The following is a 19,519-nucleotide window of genomic DNA, read 5'->3' on the forward strand; positions in this document are numbered from 1 at the left end:
TGCATTGAGGTGTGGAACATTTAAGAAAGCAAGTGTATTAGTTAAAGGAACTCGTGGTAAAAGTAGTGCTTTTCCCTTTGGATTGTCCTGGCCTTGTTCATTGCACTGCTCTCCCTAACAGGTCCCCAGCTCCAGCCTTCAAAATGTGCCACCTCAGGAAATACTGCAGATAAAATTACACAGCACACACTCAAGCTGAGAATGACTCCATAACTGTGGAGATTGTATTACAGACTCTTTTGCAAATATATTTCCTCTTTTTTTTTCCCCCACCTCTTTCCCCAAATGTGTCGTGCTCAGTCATTTCCCCACTGAAGAGAGTTTAAAGGCAAATCCACCCTCAGATACTCATATCCTGTTATGTATCAACTACCTCTGATGATGTAGTGTTGTAACAACATCTTTGTAGCTACATTCCTTTATTTGGCCTCACAGCTACTGATTTGTTTTACATTTCCCAGAATACTGACAAACCTGAAATGAGAGAGCAAGGTTTTGTTCTTTTTTGTTTGTTCTTATTTTGTACACGAGACAGCGTATAATTAGAGGTATTGATAGTTTTATCTGCAGCCCAGATATTAATGACATTAGAGTAATTTTGACTGTTAAATTTTTCCAAAGTGTGTATGGACAGAAGGACCGACCACATGCTTGCATGAAGTGGTTAGAAAATTTGAGAAATTTTGTGCAAATTATTCTGTGATTTGGAAAAATTTTTGAACTCAAAGTGTTTTTATGTTGGCCTTAATAATTAGACTTGACGAGAAATAATGTGACCTTTTCTTCAAAGATAAATGCTAAATAAACCTTTCATTATCCATAATCCCATAATCATTACTCTTCTATTCTGCTGATACATGCTGTAGGTGTCTCCAGTGTACAGTAAAGTAGCATTTAACACATGAGACAAAGAACACTCTACTCAAGCATCAAGCTGTAGTTTACTGCAAGTGAGCCTCACGTTGCTTTGCAGCGTGACCGTTGCACATCCACTCGTTGCCACGTCGATGCTGAAATAATATATCATGTCATCATCGACTGCTTGTCTTTTTTCACCATCTCTCTTGCAATAGCAAATTATTTTTATGTCCCAGCTAACAAACAGCTGAGTGAACAGACAGCATGCTGGCTAGGTCTTGGCCAAACCTGATGCAGGTTGGATCTAAACCAGGGTTGAGTTTGGCCAGATAAGCATAAGTGTAGAACCTTAAATTGCAACAACCCACACCTAATACAAATTGATGATAAGTGTACCAAATTAATTGCAACCTGTCAATTTATACCTGATGTAGTAATTCCCAACTCTTCCTCCCACTGCTTCATTGAGTGATTAAATGACAGAGATGCTGTCTTCTAATACAGACATCATCCGCTGGATCCATGTTCAGACATTTGTCTATCCAGGTAGACCTTGGAAATGTTAAAATCCTTCCTTAATGGGTCCAAAGAAATAAAGTGTCCTTTCTTGAAAAGGTTCTTATCATGGAGTTTGATCATTGAAATCTAAGCTAGCAAGCATCACTTTCACAGAAAAAGTATGTCAGTGGTATTTTTTTGTCCAAAGCCTGTGTTATAATTAATTTCTACAATAATTTCCGCATCCTCACAGACTAACTTCGTCTGTCAGAGAGTTTGACTGCTGCCTGTAATTACGCCAAACACATCTGCTTCCGCTGTCAGGTTAAATATGTTTGGTTGAACTCTACCACCGCACTAACATTGGCGGATTTATGTTTTGCACTTGAGAGCACTTGAGAGTGCAACACATAAATCATCTTCTGGATTAGCCTGTATTAAGTATTTCTGGAATATCATGGAATTTGAATTTAGTGCATTCCCAAAAAAGGGAATTCCTTGATTAGAACATGCAAAGTTGTCACAAATCAGTGCGTTTTGTTGTAGTTTTCAACCTAACTGCAACTGTTCCACTGCTGTGGAAAAAACATAAAAACACACAAGTGGCGCTTTCTGCATGGCCTGACAGCAGCATTTATAGCTGACTGAGAGATTGTGAAGTAACCTCTAGCTACTGGGTCCTTGCAGGCAAATCTCTGCCGTAGTTATGTAATGAATACTTGACCAGAGAGAGATCTGACCTCTCTACAGTCTATTCATTAAACCCTTTTTATGTATCCCGGTGTGAAAATGCTCCCAACAGCTTTCTTGAAAGGGTGAGACGTGATGATCAGGCCATGGTCAGATGAAAAAATGATTAACCCCTATAGATCAGCTGTGATTGTTTTATCACACATGCCCTTTTGACATCAATATCAATTTAAACACTTAAAAAAAAAACAACAAATACTCAGTTGTGCATGACTGTGTTGATCTTGCATGACAGGACTTATTCCTGTATTCAGTCACAGCACTCAGGAGCTCATTAGAAAATCAATGAGGTATTCAGTGTGTACACTTACAGATTGATTTTACAGGCAGGATTTATATAACTGTCTGTGTTTTTATTTTTTTTGTGTGTGTATATGTGTGTGTGATTACAACCCACATCTTCCTCTTGTTTCAGAATCCAGAAAGAGCTCGCAGAGATAACCTTGGACCCGCCGCCAAATTGCAGGTAGGAGCCTGTTGATTGTGTGTTTTTAAAAGGTCTATTTACTCAGACACCTGAGGCATTTTGACGTGTGTGTGTGTGCGTGTGAATGTGTACAAGCCTGTGTGAGCTGTGTGAATGGATTGTACTGTCTCAGTGAGTCACATGAATAGCATAGGTAGATTACTGTGGCGTATGTGCATTACCGTTTGCTCAGGCTGAATGAATGGACCTTATGAGCAGACTGAGCAGTCTGATGAATCAGTCTTGAGGTAAAGAATAAAATGGATCTTTGCAATTGAAATAATTGGCAGTGTTTACCATTAGGATCACTGTGGCAACAGTGTTGTGCTTGCCCAAGGGTGGGAAAGGTACTCTGCTGTGGCTGGACTGGTTTGCGTGGTTTATTTTCCTCCCGAGTCAGAGCGTGGTGAAAGACAGAAGTTCTGTACACTCCTGCCAATCAAGGTCTGACTAAGAGCTTTCATTGTGGGCGGGATTTTCCTTGAGTCAGCATTCTCAAACTGGTAACTTTTTAGGAGAAGTGTTAGCAGGTGAGGGGTAGTTGGAGGTGTGACCGTGAAGCTTCCATCTGTGAAAAGTGCAGGCAGCATGCCTCTGACGTCCAGGCATTTCCTGTAGGGCTGAGAAAGCAAAGGAACTCTCTGATGCTTGTAGACTGAGAAATGTTGTCCACAGCTGGGTTTGGTCACTGCAGATATTTTAACCCAAACTGAAAGTGGAGAAGCATAGATCAAGTGTTTTCTAATAACAATCCTGAGAGATCAGTGCTGAGCGCTCCTTTTCTCTAGTTTAAAATATCTTCAATCCTCGCTTTGTGAAACACATCTGGATCACTCTTACAGTGAGTAAGTTAAAGGGGACAGCTGTTGGTCCAGCGTTAAATATTTCCAGCCGACTGCTTTCTTACAAGTCACGTCACCGTCATGTTTTTTCTTGGGAGTTTTTAACTGTGTCTTTAACTGGATGAAGAATGTTAGTCATCAGACATCTGGGTCTTAAGTTGTCAGAGAACTAAGTTGAGTTAAAATTAGCAGCAACTCGGCTCGCAGCCTCCCCGTTGGACATCCTGTGTCCACTGAAGAGCACTGCAGAAACACTGAAAACCTGTCACCTCTGCATATAATTTGACTCCAGGTTAAAACATCCTGGATGAATACTGATTTGATCATCATGTCTGGCCAGTACCTGGAAAAAAATTTATTCTGGTTTGACTTTCAAGCCAAACACCAGAGCCGACTGGTGTACCAAATTTGGCTTCTTAACGTAACTTTTTTTTATTGCTCAGGACAGCTATTCAATTTTTCCTTCCTTCTTTCTTCCTAAAGTTCAGCATCAGAATAAAAAATAAAGACTTCAGCCAGGTGCAGCTTGAGAAAAGAAGGCAAATTCATGTTAAGAATATGAAGAGTTTCTGTCCACTGAAATGTTAGACTGCTTTTAATTTGAAATGGATACAGTGTTGATTTGCCCGAACGGCATGTTGCAGTAATTATAAAAGGGCAAATGGAGCGGTTCAAAATGAGGCCAATGTGTAACATAACCTCAGACAGCAACTTGTTACCGGTGACAGTTTTCTCTTTTGGACCTCAGTTGAAGTAGTATAGAAGCACTGTGTGCACAATTGTCAGCTCTAGTACATCACAACAAAACACTGAGAAGCCGCAACCTGTGGTGCTGAGGTAATAGCTAACATTTTAAATTCGGGGAAAAGAAACAACCCTGTTACTGCTTCATTGTGTTGCCACATACCCTGTGCTGAGGTGCTGGAATCAGTATTGTTAGAATATCATACCCAGTCAAAAACCGACCTGGGACATGATTTTGAGTTTTTAATGGGGTCAGGTGTACTGGATAATATCTGTTTGATGGTCAACAGCTGTCCGTAGCCAATCAGATTTCAGTTCTTCCTTGGTTTTTTTTACCAGTCTGATCTAATTTAATCCCACCTGGGTAGTGTGAAATGGTTGCAGCATTTCAGAGCTTTACTTTTGAGAATAAACTTCTCGAGCTCCAGCTCCACCCGTGGTTTGCATGCATTATATTCTCTGAAGTATGTTCTCTTCAATCGTAATTTTTTCACAACTGTTACATTGTCTCACTGTGTTAACTCATCGAAATGATGTAACATTTTGAAAGGTGCTAAAAAAGCCATTTTCCCCTTTGAAGTGCAGACATCCACGTAAATGGTTTAGCCCCTCACCTGTCACGATACAACAATTCCTCAACCGTGCTGCTTGCAGGGTAAATGCAGCCAGTGTCTTTCAGCCGGTGAAGAATGACAGAAAATGACCTGTTTGTACAGAGGAACTAACTGCCACAGTCAGAGAGATCTCCTTGGCACGTCGCAGTCTGTTTGTGGATCTCAAAGACAAGGCTAATCTGCCTGAAGCAAGCCATTATGTTTCCCGACAAAGGGCCAAACGGCACAGGGGGAAAGAGAAATTTCATGGGCAGACGTTTGTATAGAAAATGACATTTTTGTGTAAAGGGAAGCTTCCTTGAAGAACGTCCATGTTGAAAGGAGCCCTCGTGACGAATGGATTGCGCTCGGCTGCAGTCAGGAGTCCTCAGCCGTAAGTGAAAAATTAGGCTCAGGCTTCTCGAGCCTATTTCAGCGTCAGGCAGAGATAGGAGATAGCAGAGGCGCGGCACTACTTGAAATGTAGATTTCAGTATTCATATGCCCCTTGGGGTATTTGCCTCACTATAACAGCTCCCGATTCCCCCACAAGGCTGTCACATCCCCGGTGTTTGATTCTGCCCACACGTTTTACCACAACAATCTCGATTCAGCCTGCTCTTTTGTGCGATAAGCGAAGCACAATCGCACATTGTGAACATTAAAACCGTCTGCTGAGATAAATTCCCTTAAACTGTACTGTACCTCCTTGTGCACTGTCTCTTTGAACAAAAGGCTCCACATCTCCCCAGCCCCTTTCTTCACCTACTAATTGATCTGACAGTGTTAAATAGGCTGTGTTCCCTCAAAGACATCAGATGTGAGGGGTTATGAACGGACGCTGTGATGCGGCTCATTACCCCACAGGCTTCAGCGCCCCCCCCCTCGATCCACCCACCCACCCACCAGAATAAAGTGCAGCTCATGATCACAGCCGCTCCTACAAACATCCTCTCTGGCTCATTTTCTGCATTCCCTTCCTCAATAGAAGGAACAGTAGTGTAATCCCTCCTGGGAATGAAAAAAAAAACACAGAAAAAAAACACTTTTAACTCTTACTAAGACAGCAAGCCTTGTTTTAGAGATCATTTGGCTGGATTTTAAAACGACTTGAAAGATTTTTTTTCTTTTGGAGCCATGTGTGGAAATATTTTTCATCATTCTTTTTAATCATCTTTGTCACCCTGCCAGAGAGTAATTAATTGAATGTGACAAGCGCTCTAGAAGGGTATGTAAATAGCCCCCACACCAGACACATTATATTAGCTTGGTGCTTGGTCGGCCTTCCTGGCTCTATGTGTGTGTGCCTGTGTGTGTTTTCCATAATTACCATATCCTTTCATGATAGTCCTGGCAGCGTTTTGATAAGAATCCCCCATCGGCTGAGTGGAAACAATGTGTGGATTCCAAGGGGGGATTGGCCACTGTCTCGCTCTCTTGCTCCCTCTCTCTCTCCTCCTTAATCCAAGCAAGACTTTGTGTGTTCCAGAGGAATAAGTTCCCAGTGATTATTGGTGAACATCTATCAGTGAAATGAAAGCAATCAGGCAGAAGAAGGTGTTGCCGCAGAATGGGTTGAATGAGAAATGACGTGTAAATCCAACCGCAACTATCAGGTTTGAGATGACCGACGACTGACTCGAACGCAGCCTGGCTCTCCTTGTTTGCTGTGAAGCCCTGATTCTCTTTGTCACATGAGGGTGTCCACTGTGCTGTCTACTGACCAATCAGTTCTCTGGAAATGGACATCATTCATAGGAGATCCAGTGCGTAGAAGATCACTTGTCTAAGTGAGACGAGTGAAAATAACCAACAAGCGAAACAAGTGAAAATTCAACAGAAAATAACCATAAGTGGTTTATTTAATCTGTGCTCAGCAACCACAGATGACAGCATGTGTGACAGGTTGCTTTCCCTGTTACTCTGTGTGGGACAGTGCTTCAGCGGCTGCTGCTGAAAGTCATTCCATTGTGTTTTTGAATTATGTTTTTATATTTTTGGTCTATCCCAGGTCCATTTGACACCTGCAACTGAAAGAATAAGATTTAAATTGTCATAAGAATACATCTAAGCAACACATTTATTTAAGGCAACAGACTAACGTAATTGTAATGATGGACAACGATGGATGACATTCAGAGGCTGAACAGGAGAGGATTCAGCGCTCCCAGTTCAAAGGGCTTTTCCTCTCTGCTGCATGACATTTGAAGCACATGGCTCCTCCTCAGACTGCTTCTGGGATGGGCATGTTTTTTGTTTTTAATTATTTTTGCAGTGATTTTATAAGCCTATTAATTCGCAGATTCACATTCAATATTTAGTTGGCGATTTTCTTTCGCCATCTGTCCTTCATGTATTTGATAGTGCAGCTGTGTTGCTTTTAGCCTGGATTATATGTTTTTACTTCTTCATATTTGTCAAATATTTGAGTTTGCTCTTTGTTTGGAAAATATGCCGCTCTTCTGCCAGGAGACATGTCCATGTTTGCAATTGGTCATATGCTGCAAACACCTCCTCATTCATGTGAATGTGCTCATGGATACAATGGGAGTTCCTGGGTTGACTTATGGTGTAGATGACCAGCTTTATGTGACCGCTTGGTGCGATGGGTACCTGGGTACGTTGATCTTGCCTCTGGTCTGGCCAGGTGGACAGTGGAAAGAAGTTTGACCTGTCCAGGTTTCTTCATTCTGCTCTTTTCTTGGTTAACAGACAACTTTTGTTTTGGTAAAAGACAGTCAAGCTGTTTCGCTTGTGTTAGTGAGGTAAATACTGTTCCTGGCAGCCACTCACTTACATCACTCGTAACTCTGTTATGTGAGATTCGTCAGTATCTCCGCAGGGGTTTGCAGTTCTGAGGACTGTAGTACATCAAAGTTATGAGGAGTAGTACTTCAGTATCATCACATATTTGTAGTCTGCTCAAGTGTCTAATGCTGCTACAGGACAAAGTTTAAAGATGTGGGTAAATGGACAATATGAATTACATTCCCCTCACTTTGCCCTCAGTATAGTCTCTCAGTGATTGACAGAGGCAAAATTAGAAGATGTTATTGACTGCTGACTTAAGCTGCCTGTCAGCTCCTCTCCAGAAGCTGTAAACTAATAGAGATGGAGCTTTTGCTACAGAGATGATAAATTCAAAAGCCTGAAGAGTGTACATGTCAGAACCAGTGGAAACACATACAATCCTCAGAGTTCGAGGCGTCTTCCACCAAACAGCTTTCAAGATTATTTTTAAAGCAGGGACTTTATGGATGAAGTGTCATTGTTACTGTCTGAAATCAGCAATCTGTAATCACTTTGAAATGCAAAATGTACAAGAAACATTTTTGTCCTCAGAAGGTTTTGATCAGATTCTATTTTGTAAACAAGGTGCTGAGACGCGTGATTCTGAGAACACAATCCATTTATCAAATGCAGTGTTTCTCAGATAATTGTACAGGCCAGTGGTAAACCCCACCAGGCCAAAAAAAAAAAACAAAAAACAAATATTGAATAACTTAGCTGCTCTGAAACATGTTGTTGTTCATGAATGAATATATGAAGTTTGCCGGAGTGACATAATGTAGCCCAGGTGTGTTGTGTTATGTGGAGAGAGCACTGTGGTGCCAGGCTCCATTAAAAAAAAAAAAAATGCTAAATCATTTGTCAGCAAGCTTCCTAAGTTATCAGTTTCTCTGATCAGTTAACACACTAGTCATCATTTTATTTTAATGACAACTCAACTCCGGACAAGAATACTCCCTGTGTTCTTCAGTACTGTTTTGGAAGAGGAAAATAATGGGAGCAACAGGCGAACCCGAATGTATTTTCTTTTAAAAAAAGTCTTCATAGTACACCAATCCCTTTGTATAAGGGGCAGCCATGGCCTAGAGGTCGGAGAAGCGGCTTGTGACCGACTGGCAGGAAAAGAAAAAAAAACTTGGGTGTGGTGGAGTGATTAATCAATTCTCTCCCCTCCATTAGCCAGCTGATGTGCCCTTGAGCAAGGCACTTAACCCCCCCCCAACTTGCAGTTTGAAATGGCAGCCCACTGCTCCTTTGTGTGCATGTGTGTGTTCGAATAATGATGGGTTAAATGCGGAGAAGAACTTCGGTGTATGTAAAAAATATACTGACAATAAAGGTTTGAAGACGCACACCAATTCGCCTCCCGTCTCCCATTTTCAGGTGTCTTTCATAACCACATACCGGTCCAGTAGCTGTTCTCTTTCATTTTCACATTTCAAATCAGTGGACCTCTCTCTGTGGAGCTGATAGAAATCAATCTTCTATGTACGCTAATATGAGACTGTAACTGCGCACCAGTTATGAACCATAAGTGGAGACATTCACACATCAAAAGCCTTGTATATCATAAAGCTCCTAAAAAGATTCATGAAATTGCATCCGATGTATTTATTTCATGACGACAGACACCATCACATTCGGCTTGTGTAACACAACCAGCATTGTAATTCCTGGCGTTGTGTACAAATGCAAACAGAGGCCTTACAAAGGCGCTGAGCAGCTCTGATCAGAGTCGATGCTGCTTTCGCTGTCCTCTGCGTGTCACATGCACAGCTGAGGCAAAAGGCAGCGTTTAGCTTCATTACATGCTCCTGCCAGCTCTGCATCTCGGTTTGTTTCCTGCTCGAACCAAACACGATCTGTCACAATGGAACAGCAAAGGGACTTTATGTTGCGTTTTTCTAACCTAAGCGCATTACAGCACATGCTACGCTCACGCATTCACATGCACACTCATGTGCCTCATAATATTTCTGTGCTCAGGCGTTCATATGTGCACTCGCACACAGGCCGCAGCCACAGGGAGCTGTTTGAGTGAATGTGAATCCTCCGTGGTGTTTGCAGATCAGATTTTAACCTCAGGACCAAAGTTCTACCTCCCTGCCTGCATGTCTGTCTGTCTGTCAGGCGGTGTTTGTCTGGAATTTCCAATGTAATATGCACAGTATTGTAGATTAGCATTTCGTAATAACTCTTTTTGTTGGATGACGTATTGTCCCAGAAAAATTGCGCTATAAATGATATTAAAGTCATTTAAGAGCGTTTTGTGCCACTCATATGACATGGTAATGTAAATAAACCTGATCAAAGCGTAATAACCTTTTACTACTTAATAATATTCAGACATTGGAATTGGAATATTAAAAACCACACAACCAAAACAATTAATAGAACAGACTTTCAGTCTCAGCTAATAAATATAAATATAAATATTAAACATTTGGCTCAGGGGTCTAGTCATTCATTCCTTAACAAACAACATACTGCCAATCCAATTTTTTGCATATTCCTTGATCCAAATTCAGTTCATGATTCCAATAAAAACAAACACATCTTTATATGTATTTTAAAGCATCTTAATTGCAATTAAAGAGTGTGTGAAAACTACTTAGCAAGAGAGCATCGGAGATCAATTAATTGAAACTAAAAGTAATAGATATAAGGATTCCTGACTCTTCTTCTCCTTGTGTTTGTAGCACAAATGCAACTTGACATTTCCTGTTCACTTGTATGAAAATATTGCAGCATTAAGTATTAGAAAGCAATCATGCCAAGTACAGTATATGAAACTGGTTAGAAGACTAATCAGTAATGCTTTATTAGGTATTTGACAGGGCTGCAGTTTCTTCCCTCTCCTGTGGAATGTTGGACTGACACACCAAAGAGCGGCTGTTGTGAAGCGGTTCAGCTGGGGCTTTAGGTCTGCAGTTCACCCCTGCGCCCTCCCAGCCAGCTACTGTAGCTGTGGTTTTGTCAGATAAATGGGAGGACGTCCAGTTTGTTATTAAGAAACATCCTGCAGTGAAACAGCCGGCTTGTGGGCACACCAGCTGTTCAGCCATCAACTCGCTGCTCACACTAAAAGCTGCATTAGCTCATACACAAAGAGGTGCTGAGAGGAGGGACGGGCCTCAGTGTGATCACCACCGCGATGACTAAAATCTGAATAAAATGATTACTACTGTTCCCTATACGAAAGCAATCTGCGTAGCGACTTTGCTGCATGCTGTGCTTTTGTTTCATAGCGAACAGTGCTGAGGCTGTGGTTTGCTGCTAAAAAATACCACAAGTGTAGCTTCCATTGAAGTTCACTGCTTACGGGGGTGGATTATGATAACAATAGGCTGTCTTATGACAACAGCGCAGCCTGAAATGACAAAACAATGTGGCTGTATTGCTTTGTTATGTTGTTGCCACTCGTCTTTGTTTATAATACATGTGTCAGACTTGAAGTAAGCGAAATATTTTTACTACATCTACTGTCTTACCAGAGGTGTCTTCCACATTTCAGCTCAAGGTTATGAATCTGGAGATGTCTGCGCTGTCCTTGTCGAGGACACAGCCTGCTCGTCGTCCTCTCTCACATGTATAACATTGGCGAGCAGTCACACTTTTTGTGCTGTTCACTTTGAAACCTCACAGTTGTCTCGGTGCGTGTCACTCAGTGGCTGCTGTGAAAGCCAGAATACTGCACTGTTGAGCAACTCGTAGCCATGTCATTGCTTATTCTTAACTGATGGGCTTCCACAACTTCAATGACAGGGTTTAGATGCAGGTGTTAGATGCGGTTTGAAAATTTGAACTGGGTGTTAGTCACAGTGGAAGTTAGTAATGCTCTGTTACAGTCTCAGTAAATCGCTAACAGGAGACCGTGCGGTCGTGTCATTTAAAATTGGGTTTGTAAAGTTGAAAGAGCCAGCAAATGTAACCAGTTGTTGAAAGTGTCCAACTGAAAAATCCCACCCCCTCCTCTCAGGCCTCCCTCCAAGCACATTCAAATGTCTAAAAAATGACTTGTTGAGTTGCGTACTTACATTATCCCAAATGTTTCCCACAATGTCCAAACCCAGATAGATCTGCTGTTTTATTCAAGCTAACTTTGCGTTTCATTTGCTCGTCTCTCACTGTCACTTATAGGAGAGGGAGGAAGTTGGTGAATGAATGACTAAATAAAAAATGAATGAAACTTGAAGTCATTACCTCGTCTGTGAACGTTTCTGCCTGAGTCACATCAAGTAGATTCTCATCAGTAATGGTGTGGTTGTTTAACAATGACAACGACAACTCACATGATCCCACGCTACTTCAATACGTCATCAAATCCCGTCATTTTTATTTATTTATTAATTTTTTTTTTCATTGATGTGATTGAATGCCCCCTGGCAGCAGAAACTAAATACTGTGTGACTATTGACTGCTGGGTGGCATGACTGTTTGGACAGATACAGACAGCAGATCTGAACACAGGCATACACATTAGACTCTATTTGATTCAGTGACCAGGGATTATGTGTACAGCCCATCAGACTTGCCAACGATGTCATTTTGGACAATATAGTTCTTTGTTAAACTGTAAAGAGTAAAGAATATCCACTGATATATTGATAATGATACCCCCTAATATCAGATCAGTCTAACGGAGCATTTACCTTTGTATGGAGCTGCTCGGTGCCACTTTGTTCTCCTGTAAGAGATTTGAACAAGCTGAACGTATCATGATCCGTCAAATCAACCCAGATTTGTGCTGTGATGCCTGCTTCACGTGAACGATCCCCGTGGATTTGGACCAAAAACAAAAAGAAACTGTTTTGTCTTTCATGCTCACAGATTGTAGGAGGCAGAAAAATGAGTAGAACGGAAAGTTGAGTTGAGAGTGACAGCGAGAGACGTACCCATCTGCTTCAGAGAGAGGGAACAGAGGAGGAACCTTAAAGATTTGCGCAGGCCCCCTGCAGGGAGACAGCGCTATAGAAATACTAATTACTCGCCATCTCATCAACCAGCGCTGCTCTCCCACCGGCTGTGAAGCCCGTTTTGATTTTCCACACTGTGTGCAGCTCTTACTTGCTTTACACCATAAAAATGGTGATTATATCTGCTTCTCTTTCTCCTTTATTTTATATCATCATAGATATTTTATTCACTTTGCCAGTGAATGTGACATTAATTCCCCTGTTTTTAGTTTTCCTGAGGTCAAAGGTACACGCTGCTGCAACGTGGTATGACCTTGTTATCTGTGCAGCAGAATAGAATCATATAACTTGACCCATGCCTGACCTGACCCGGTTCGGCTTGGTCTTAACACACGACGCCGACGTCGACGTGTGTTAAGACGTGCGACCCGCCGATTGTGATTATCAAACTACCTCTGTGTCTGACCTGCAGTGCAGAGGTGGTGTTTTGTCCCTCGGTGCATCAGCACCTGATTGTGGCTAACTGGGCGATTTGTTTTAAAAATAATGTACCCAAGGGTTTCTGTTTTCCCCGATGTTCACGCTTTGAATAATCGCTGCGAAGTGAACTCAAATGTGTTTGATGACTCACCTGCTGGGCTGAAATCATGATATGTCGCGCATTGTTAGCAGAGCAGTAAAGTCGACTGTGGTGGTCCCTCTCATTTCATACATGGTCGTTACCATGTGATGTAGCACCGCTGTTCCTATCCCTTAAGCTTAAAATAGTCTAATATTATATTTCATTAAAATGTCAGTGCTTCTCTCAGTGGAGGTACTCTTTACTTCAAGTGCAGAAGGACGCTTTATCTGAAAATCGCTGTAAGAATTTTAGAACTTCTGCTGATCTTTTCAATTTCAAATAAAAGCTTTAATATCAAAATATTTCACCTCTATTAGATAGACGTTTTAGATACAGACGAAAGGCGTGGAGAGAGAGGAGTGTGACATGGAACAAATGTCCCTGTCTGGACTCGAACGTGGGGCGTTGCTGTCATATGGTATATGTCTTAATCACTAATCCACCAGAGCGGCCTCAGTGTGAAAATTTTGGTTCCTATAGATTAGGGTTTATATTGATATACTGTAATATCAATACTGTGACTTGACACTAGATATCATCAGAGTTTATGTTATGGCAGAACTGTTGTCTTTTCCTGGTTTTAAAGGCTGCTTTACAGTAAAGTGTAACCATGAGAAACAGAGGGGGAAGTGATATTTCTTTTCGATGCAATGAAGGAATGACCCACTCTACTCTGAACCTGATTGGCTTACCCTGATATTCTTACCCTAACTCTAACCAACCATCAGTCCTCATGCCTAAATCTAACCATCAACAAGTACTATCAGAGGCAGAGTAGGGTGGGTCATGTTTTTCATCATCCTCAGAAAAGCACACTGGTGCGGAGGAAGGTGCACTTTGAATAAATGGCCCATATGTGACCAAAGCAGCTGGGGTACAGTGTATTACTGCAGTGTTTTTTTGGATTGTGTGATCAAACACAAAAGAGGACTTGAGGCCCTATACTTTTTGCGTGCAGTAAAAGGTGTCGCCTTCTCCTACATGCAACCGTCAGTGTGTTAGAGCAACTTAGTCTGCTTGAACAAATCCTTTGATGTGACATTTCATATAAAAATGCATTTATTGTCTGTATTCACACAGGCCCACATATTGACACAGTGCTGAAACTGATTTGACGCCACTTTCTCCTCGCCTGTTTTGGCTCCTCCATCCTCATTCATTTCCTCCCTTCACTTGCCTGCAGTTTGCTACAGCTGACTAAGCCCGTCTCTGCAGTGGTGTGTGCATGTGTGTGTGTGTGTGAATGAGGTCATCGTCAGTGTGCGTATATCAGCTATGCACATCGTGTCTCTGTGTTGGATGAATGATTAGCCTTTCATTAGATATGCTGTCCTGTTCTGTAGAGGAGAGACTGCAGTATCCTGGTACAGCGCCGCGCTGTCTCTTACAGAAACGCATACAGGCAGCTACACGTTTTGTCTATTCACACAGACACACATGCTATTCAAACAGACACACTCACACATAAATGTACCACTTCCTCTTCTGCACTCAAAGAACAAACTTCATTCATGTCAGATACAGAAACACACTTTCACTTCCTGAGCATTACCCATTAAGACTAGATTGATGTATCCAGTCATAATTCTCCTTTTATGAAAGGATATCTTGCAGACATGTCGGCCACCTCTGATTAATCGATAACTTCTTTTTCTTGGATGTTTAAAGTGTGAAAAGGCTCTCTCATCAATCTAGCTTTGGTTTAACAGCTGTCCCAGTGTGGAAACACTCCTCTAAGAAAACAAACTGCGCTGTTGCTCACCACTCAGTCACTTTCAGTTGGTTTATTCCAGATACTGTAGATATTGTGGTGTATTGGAACGATCGGTGAATAGTGAGAAGAACCTTTGGTGTGCCCACGTGACTTTGGTCATTTACTTGCTTTCCTCCCTTCCATTTGCCCTCTGCACTTTTCGCGATTCGATGTTGATTTGACGGGTTAAACTGGCAGAAAAGCCACAGACGAGGGCTGACTAGCGCCAGCGGTGTGGGACACACGACGTCAGCTTGGCGTGTTAGCTCCCTGAGAGTCTAGAATGTGTAAAGCGGTATGCTGCTACAGAACCAGGTTCACACAACTACGAGTGAGTAAACACAGGTGACAAATTGAGATTTCTCACAGCCTGCAGCCTGAACGCTCATCCCATCCCCACCTGAGCCATTGTGCTGCCAACATAACTAAGAAAAGCGAGTTAATGTGAGCAACAGAACATGAGCTCCTCTGATCAGTAGAAGAGCGGCTGAGTCATGTGTGTGCGTGCGTGTGCGTGTCCCCTGTCATCACAGAGATAAAGCAGGCAGCTGACACAGTCCTGGGCGTCTCTTTATCCGCCTGTGTTGTTACAGCTTAACTCAGCCAACCAGTTGTGAGCGAGGGTAAGATAAGGTGAGCTGTGCTCCACTGACACCAGTCATCATCCATCCCCGAGGCTGATCTTGGAACAGAAATGTGTGGCCTCAGGAAAAACCTGGCAGATGTGTCGTTGTAGTTGACTCTATTTCTCTCTTTTTAGGTTTCATTGGTATGTTGCTGTCCGCATCCTTATTTCAGTATCTGCCATAGGAATGTGTATCGTTTCTGTTTAATACTTGCTACACGGACTGTAATTTTTCCTGAGCTGCAATTCTTTGGTTACAACTCAGATTACTTCTTTAATTTAATGGTTGATATCTTCATTTTTTCGGAACTCCTTTGTGTGATTGTCTATGTGCCACTTCCAGCTCTCATCATAGTGTTAAATTAAATTAATGACTAAATTAAAAAGTGTCCAGTCTCAGGCACCAGACATTTTTCCCTCTGTGCCTGTCTGCATTATTTTTCAGCTCACTTTCAAACCTGATGTGTTTCTGTCAGGTAGTTCTGTACAGTTGAATGAGGCAGTTTGATTTAGAGCACAGTTTATTTGTGGGTTTTTTTTCCCATGAAGCAGCAGTACTACTATAAGCTCACTGTGTTAAACCCAGTACTCCTTTAACTTTAAGCTCAGATGCTACTCTTCACAAAACACCATATTCGCATTAGCATGTGGCAACTGGTAGTCATTTTCCAGTTTCCTTGGCAGCCTTCTATAGCAACTCAATGGACTGTAACTTGGAGCTCCCTGGACTTTTCTGTGTCTGTGTCATTAAGTTAAGAGACTTTAAAGGAATAATATACAGAATATTTTGGTTACCGTTTGTCGACACACAGTTCAAAGTTTGTTGCTGCTCTGCGTTCCGGCACAGCAAAGCACTAAGGAAGTAAGGATATAGAGGCAGCAGTGAGGTCTCTGCAGATACAGGCACTACCTCGCACTTCTAGCAAGTTACAGGTGATGACTGAGACAAATTATTTTGTATGGGTTTGGACATACTTCTTTAGGAAAGTGCCACATGTTATTCCTTTATGCAAAATGCAGTGCAGTGTTTGGTTCATCTGCCCTGCTGCCAAGTGGAACTAGGATTTAGTATCATGTCCTGAGCAGTGCTGAAATCTCTTAAAGTGAAGGGAGAACATATGAAACAGGGAGAACCTGACAATGATTAAATTATAGCTCGTGGAAAAGGCCTAAAAATGAGTTTATGGATTAATGTAGTGACTGGTTGGTAAGTAAGTATAAAAATTCTAATCAGTCTGCTGTATTAATCCACTAGAAACTTCTAAAACATCTCTGATATTTAAATTTAGTTTAGGCTTATGATAATAGCTGTGGGGACAAAAATCTGTTTACACAGTCACATGGAGAGGATCCACCTTACTCCCACCTTACTTATGGGGACAAAATGCAATACCCCACAACATAAATCATTAGACATTGGGGTGAAGACTTGCTTTAAGGTTAGGTTGAGGTTAGGGTTTGGTTACAGTACGAATTAGAATTAGGAAAGTAATGTTTGTTGTTATGGTTAGGTGGTGGTTAAGCCTCCAGGAAATGATTGTAAGCGTATGTAATGTCCTCAAAAGTGATGGAAACACTAGTGTGACTCATCTGATTAATTTTGTCAGACTTGACAAAAGTCCTGCAGAGCCACAGAGGACTGTTTTCATCAGCTGAGTAGTACTGACCGGTGAATTATCTTTGACATGTAAAATCCATCCAAAGCAATCTACAAGAAATACTTCAGACTTCCGTCAGTTTTCTGACAGATTGATGTGGACACTTGGAAATTATTTTCTGGTTTTGAAAAGAGTGAGTGAGTCTGAGAGGTTTGCCAAAATTAAACTGCAAGTGTGAAGTGAAAGGGTGAAGATTATAAGGACTGACAACTTGAAAGCGAGAATGAACGAGTGAGATTGTGGCTTTTGAATTTAGACTAAATGTTTTTTCTAAAATCTTAACCAGTGGGTAGTTTTTTTGGACTGTATTCTTAAACTGGTTCCCATGAAGCTCCCACTTGGTTCTCTCTGTTTATTTTCCATTTCGCATAGCCAGCCATTGCCTCTCTAAACTGCAGTGCTGCTGAATCAATAGTGCAGTGGGAGCCAGGCTACACCCACAGGCTCCAGTGTAGCATGCACTTCACAGCCGCCTTAAAATCAGCCCATAATGTGTTTCAGTGAGCAGACAACGCCATGGCAAGCGTGGGAATGATGTTTTTTGTATCACTCAGGGATTGTGTTCTTCTCTTGCCTCTCAGGCAGCTCTGATCCCTCTCTGCTTTCAATCTGAGAGGAATCTATAGCTCTTATCATCAACCACCAAAGAGTATTTTCATTCACTCTGTCGCCTCAGCTGTCCTCGCTGCGCACACGTCTGCCCTTGATAAGATTAATTTAGCGCTCAGCGCGAGGATAGTTTGAGTTTCAAGGTAGTTGCACTGCGGTGCGTCCACTCTAGGTCACCTGCACACTAGATGCAGCACAAGCCTATGGGAGCCATTCACACCGGTGGCCTTCCCATCTTGATGCCAGTCGCTGCACTGGCAGTCCCCTGAGCTAACGTTAATCAGAGTGCGTTTCATAGGTGACCACAGCTGCTGATCATTTTCCACACAGTAAATCTCTGGTTAATTGTATCCATGCATGCCTCAGTTGGTTTTCCAGCTGATCTGCCTCCACTAGCTGTTGAATTCTTAATGTGCCCTTTTGTGGTCTGCGTTCAACAGCTATCACCTTCAAGGCTTGCCTCTTAATGTGGGTTGTCTTTGCTTTTATTTTCAAGGCAGCATTAATGCTGTGTTAAGGTGAGCTAATGGATCTGCGTGAATCATAGCTGGGTGAATCCTGATTTCCTTTCCCGAGTCTCCACTGGGCTGTGCAGACATGTAACCCTCTTCCTGCAGGAGGTGAGGGGGTTAGCTCCTGCCCAAGGGCTCGTGTGTGGGTAAACAGTGAAATCTTGGCACCCGGACAAATAGTTCCAATGCAGAGCAAAGCTACGGTGAGATTCCATTACTGTTTTGGCAGCGAGCTTTGCACACACAGCCAGGCCGAGCCCCCGGCTGAGCGCCACACACACTGAGCTTCCTGCCAGGGCTTTGATTTCTTTCAGGTGATGAATCCTCAGTAGCCTGCACTGAGGGGGGCAGCACACCATACTTTGATAGTGTGCTCATTATACCATAAATATAGTTTCTTTTGGTTAATTATTGCCATTTTTCCATCTTATTGTGGGCATAATTTCCTTCTAAGTAGCCTAATTAACACATCTACTAAGTAATATGTTTGCACATGTTGAAAGCCTTTGTTGATATTTAAGCATGCTCACCACAGCTTTCTTTTATTCAGTGTAAGGTCAGGTTCAAGCTCAGTTACCAAAGCATTGCAGACTGACAACACTGTAATGCATGACATCAATAAGAAAGCATTGACAAGGGTGTTGAGTGCTAATGTACTCATCTTTTATATTTGACATTTATTTATACAGACTGCTTTTTAATGACACCTTGTGACGGGCAGGCTCGATAATGCCGTCAGATTTAGAGCTGCAACATGACATATGTTTAATATCAATTTATTTTGCACACTTGTTTGCAACTGGAATTTATTTTTTCATTGTCTGTGTGTGCGCAAGTTAGCTTTACAGAAATATTAGTGTACTGTTTGTGTGTAAATGTGTGGGAAAGTTGAATTTCCAAGCTTGTTGGCTCAATTTTCCATCAAAGTCACACTGATGACTGAGCACAACCAATACTGGATATTCTGGGCCAATACTGATATTAGAGACAAAGAGAAATGAAGATATAGATATATATCAGACAATATCCCTTATGTATATTATACATTGTTAAATAATTCATCCTTGTGCAAGACAGGGCTACAAAATGAAATGAGAGTTTGTAGCACTCTTCATGCTACACACATGGAACACACACACACCGTCTCAGTGTACACTTCACTGGGAATTTAAATTATTAATATTGTAAATCATTGTAGTGTGTGTGTATACTAAAATCATTATAATACAGTTGTCATTTTATTATCATTTCTTTTCCACAAAAGAAAATAAAATCACTTGAAT

At 41.8% G+C, this 19,519-nt stretch overlaps 1 protein-coding gene across 1 annotated transcript in view; it reads left to right on the forward strand.

Moving 5' to 3' along the window:
- LOC124074937 (ubiquitin-conjugating enzyme E2 E2-like) overlaps positions 1 to 19,519 on the forward strand; it is a 57,526-nt gene that overhangs the window by 7,690 nt on the left and 30,317 nt on the right. The window contains exon 3 of the mRNA XM_046418286.1: positions 2,522 to 2,572. Within this exon, the coding sequence (XP_046274242.1) occupies positions 2,522 to 2,572 (51 nt within the window). The remainder of the gene's footprint in view (positions 1 to 2,521; positions 2,573 to 19,519) is intronic.

This window comes from Scatophagus argus, chromosome 17 (genome assembly GCF_020382885.2).
Source record: "Scatophagus argus isolate fScaArg1 chromosome 17, fScaArg1.pri, whole genome shotgun sequence".
NCBI classification, from domain to species: Eukaryota; Metazoa; Chordata; class Actinopteri; family Scatophagidae; genus Scatophagus; species Scatophagus argus.